General features: G+C 60.6%; 1 protein-coding gene across 1 annotated transcript in view; it reads left to right on the top strand.

Moving 5' to 3' along the window:
* SMG6 (SMG6 nonsense mediated mRNA decay factor) overlaps positions 1-4,033 on the top strand; it is a 104,357-nt gene that overhangs the window by 93,850 nt on the left and 6,474 nt on the right. Inside the window, exon 15 of the mRNA XM_031060632.1 lies at positions 3,128-3,281. Coding sequence (XP_030916492.1) covers positions 3,128-3,281 — 154 coding nt within the window. The remainder of the gene's footprint in view (positions 1-3,127; positions 3,282-4,033) is intronic.

Here is a 4,033-nt window from a genome sequence, read left to right as displayed (position 1 = left end):
GGCAGCGTCGCCGGTTTTGGCCGCGGTTGGGGAGAGGGTGGTGGCGGGACAGAGGTGGTGGCAGGATGGTGCTGGCCCTTCCGTGCTGCCTGAGCGGCGTGACCCCGTGTGACCTGGCGCTTTTCTCGTCGGCCTCTCTGCCATCCTGGCACCACGGGCAGAGGAGCTCTGGGGTCCGTGTGCGGAGCTCCAGGGTCCGTGTGGAGCCTTCTCCTTTTCTGTGCTGGCGGTGGATCCCCTCAGTTCGCCCCCCTGTCGCTCTGCACAAAGCCCTGGCTTTTGGGGGACCCGTCCCCTGCCCACGCCGGGAGCCCTCACCCGGCCATCGGCTTCCGGGGAATTCCCCAGGTGATCGCAGCTGATGGATGGGCTGGGAATTTGGGACTGTGTGTGCAGGAGTGTCTGCTCTCAGTGCTGCCACCAGCTGGGGCAGCCGGGGGGGCCACCTCCCGCGCTGGCAGCGCTGACACCGCAGCGTGCGGGTGCAGGAGGTGAGGGGAGTGGAGCTGGCAGCCCAGGAGAGGACAAGGAGCCCCTGGTCTCAGAGCTCCACTGCCATGTCCAGCGCTGTGGGGTCACCCTGCCGCTGAGCTGAGCCAAGCCGAGCCTATTTGTTTAACCCAAACAAGCCAAAGCTAAAATGCGGCTGTCCCAAAACACTTGAGCCAGGGCGAGGCTGTACCTCTGCTGTTCCATCCACCCTGGTTTCCAAACCCCACCTCCCAGCAGGACACACAGGCCACCATCTCCCTCTCCTTGTTTTAGGGACACTGAGGCACTGTGGGACCAGCAGCTCGCTTCTGGCAGGCCTAAAAGCACAGAAGCTGAGTCCCAAACATGGACATCCCGATCCACACCCTCCCGGGCCCGTGCCCCACTGACCGGCAGAAGGGTTAAGGCAGAACTGGCCTCCCCGGTTCTGCCGCACATGGGCTCCCTTTCATCTCTGCCGTGGGCCCAGCCAGCGTCCGCATGAATCACAGGCCACTCCTCTCTCCCCCAAACCCCTTGGCCGGAGGCTTCTGCAGCCTTTTACTCACACAAACAAAAATAAATCTCGCTGCCGGCCTCTGAACTCTGCAGAGGCGAGTTTCCCTCTGGCTCCCCGAGCGGCCCGGGGCTGTGCGCGGGGACTTGGCACGCTCCCCGCCGACCTCGCTCTTTCACTCCCGGCGCATCCTGTGTCCTTCTCTCACCGGGCGGCCCGGGGAGCGGAATGGGTGCCCTCCCTGCCCCCACCCCCGGCCCGAGGGGGAGCTGAGCAGGTCAGCGGGTCCTGCTGACACTGCCGAGGTCACCTGCACGGGCTGGGCTGAGTCACAGGCTCAGGAAGTGAATTGGGGTGCAGACAGGGGTTCCCTCCTGCCACCAGCTCTTGTTCACATAGCACTGTCACTGTTCAGTGGAGGCTGTGTGGTTTCACCCCCACTTCCTGCAGCTTCAGCGCCATTGACCTCTATGGCAGCCCCACAAGGGGCTTGCCACTCTCTGAGGCCCTTCTCTATCTCCCCAAGGCAGGTGGAGCAGGCTCCAGTGCCTCCCAGGGACAAGCAGCTCCTCCCACACCCCAAAACCCTGTGGAGACACCCCAGCTGCTGTTCTGCTTGTGGTGAGGGGGCAGCAGCAGCTCCATGCTGGGGTTGGTTCCAGGTTGTCCCTGACTGCAGCAGTTCCTGTGCCACCAGTGAGTGCCAAGGCAGAGCACAGGCAGGGATGGCATCTAGCACGTGGCTGGTGCAGAGCTGCAGCCTGGGGACACTGCTGTGTCCTCTTTGTGATGGGCAAGGCATGTCCTCCTGCTGGCATGCAGCAGACAGGACCTGACGTGCCCCCTGCTCTGCCTGCCTCCCCTAAGGGTTCATGGGACCAGCACTGCCAGAAGGAGGGTGGGAGGCACGTGGTGAGGTTCTGCTTGCTGCCTTGCCTGGAGACACTTGTGGGAGGTGGCAGCATCAAGCCGCCTTGATTTAAAGCCAGATGACAACACTTGGAAATGAATTAAAAACCACTTCTTTCCATGGCCACTGCTGGCCCATGCAGCTCGTTGTTCCAGTGCGCCTCCGAGGGTTTGGCATGACTGAGGGAGGGTTGGGATCCTCGCTGTGGGCAGGGGGAGCTCCCCATACCATTGGGCAGGACAGGGCTGGTGGTCACCACGTGTGCCCAGGGCACATCTGCTGGGTCCAAGCCTGATCTCAGAAGGGTTTGCATGGTGGATGTGTTCCACAGCAGCTCTGCTGTGCTCCATGGGTGACCGGTTCCTATTAGAGGCAACAAACATCAGCGAGTCCAGGGAAGCTATTTTTAAGCAGAGGAAGCACTAGAATAGCATCCTGAGTTTTTTAAGCCTGTGGCTTACTGAAGAGCCCAAGTCCTTCGAGAGCCTCGAAAGTCATACGTGAGCTCTGGGGTCCCGTTTTGGCAGCTGACTTGGGCCAGAGGTCCAGGTGCAGCCCAGAGGGCGGCCAGCCAGCCCCAGCAGACCCTCCCTGTGAGTGTGAGCACCTCTGGTCTCTGTGGGTGTGAAGGGCTCGACCAAGGACAGTGCTGTGAGCTTTCAGGGCTGGAACCCACCTGGTTTCCCAGCTGGATGGAGTCAGGAAAGGCAAGGCATGTGCAGGAGGTGGTGGGACAGTGAAGGAGAAATTCAGCCAAGGATTCCTACCCCACAGACCTCTGGCTGCCTGCTTGGGGTCCCTGTGTTAGGAGGCTGTTGGCAAGACTTATGCTTCCCAAATTGGTTTGTTTTGTCTCTTGTCACCTTGACCTATTTCCATGTGAAGCCCCAGAACCCCTGTCCTCCCTCCCCCTTGGCACCAGTGCAGATGGTCCTGGCAACTGCCAGTCCCACAAATAGGACAATTCCCAAAATACCTCCGTTTTCAAGGCCAGTGCCAGTTCTCCCAAAGCCTGGACAGGGCTGTTTTTCTAGGAGAATGTTTTCTGGGAGGCTTTTGCCATCCTGCTCCCATGTGTGCTGGGGGCAGGTGGGATGAATGCAGCCTCCTCCCAGTCCCCTTCCCATGGATCTGTACGTGCCAGCCAGGCTTATCTTCTGCTCTCAGGGTCCATGGATCATAGGACTGACATCCTCCTTACTCACCATGTGTCCTTCCTTCTCCTCCAGGCCGTGCTGAAAGACCAGAGCCAAATGAGGCAGATGGAGCTGGAGATCAGACCTGTCTTTCTGGTCCCAGACACCAATGGTTTCATCGACCACCTGGGCAGTTTGGTCACGCTGCTGGACTGCAGGAAGTTCATCCTGGTGGTGCCCCTGATTGGTGAGTAGGGCCAGTGCTGCGGTGGGGGCTCCCCCTCTCCCCTGGTGTGGTCTGTTCCTGCAGGCTGGCTCCCTCTCTCCATGCCCCACGTGCCCTCAGTGCCTGTGTGGTCTGGAGCTGGTCAGCTTGTGCCGTGGGACTGGATTTCATCCTGCCCTGTCTCATCCCAGTCGTTGTTGGCATTCCTTCAGCCCCTGTCACCCTGCTCCCTCCCTGCCAGCCCTCTGCCCACAGCGCTCAGCAAACTTCTCCCGGTGCTGCATTTGGGGGTGCCAGGGGCTGGCAGAAAGCAGATGGGTGTTAAACAGGATTTGGAGGGAATTTCGAAGGGAGCGAGGAGGAGGAATTGTTAAACAATCAGAGCAGATAGCTTATCCCAGCTGAGCTGGGGCTTAGGCAGGCTGAGCAAATGGCCGGCCTGTGTCCCAGCAGCGTCTCGGAGCCGCTCAAGCCCAGCCCTTCTTTTTCTCCTTATAAAGCTCGCAGTAAAACAGCAAGCTGGTTCCCGTTATTGGTAAACACTCACCCTGGCAGATAACGGCTGTGCTGCTGGGTGGTCTCCCGGGGTGGTGCAGCCCTGGGCCCGTGCCTTTGCTCTGGATGTTTGATCACGCTCCGGGCTGGAGGTGCCGCTCCTCCTGCCAGTGCCACCGCGGCGCCTGGCACGGCCCGGTGCCAGCCTGGCACTCACAGGATCCCCAGGGACAGCAGGAGAGGCTGGGGCAGGAGTGCATTGCAGAGCTCACATCCCA

This window comes from Geospiza fortis, unplaced genomic scaffold (genome assembly GCF_000277835.1).
Source record: "Geospiza fortis unplaced genomic scaffold, GeoFor_1.0 scaffold425, whole genome shotgun sequence".
Classification (NCBI taxonomy): Eukaryota; Metazoa; Chordata; class Aves; order Passeriformes; family Thraupidae; genus Geospiza; species Geospiza fortis.
Note: the sequence above shows the minus strand (reverse complement) of the source record. Positions and strands in the feature narration are given on the sequence as shown.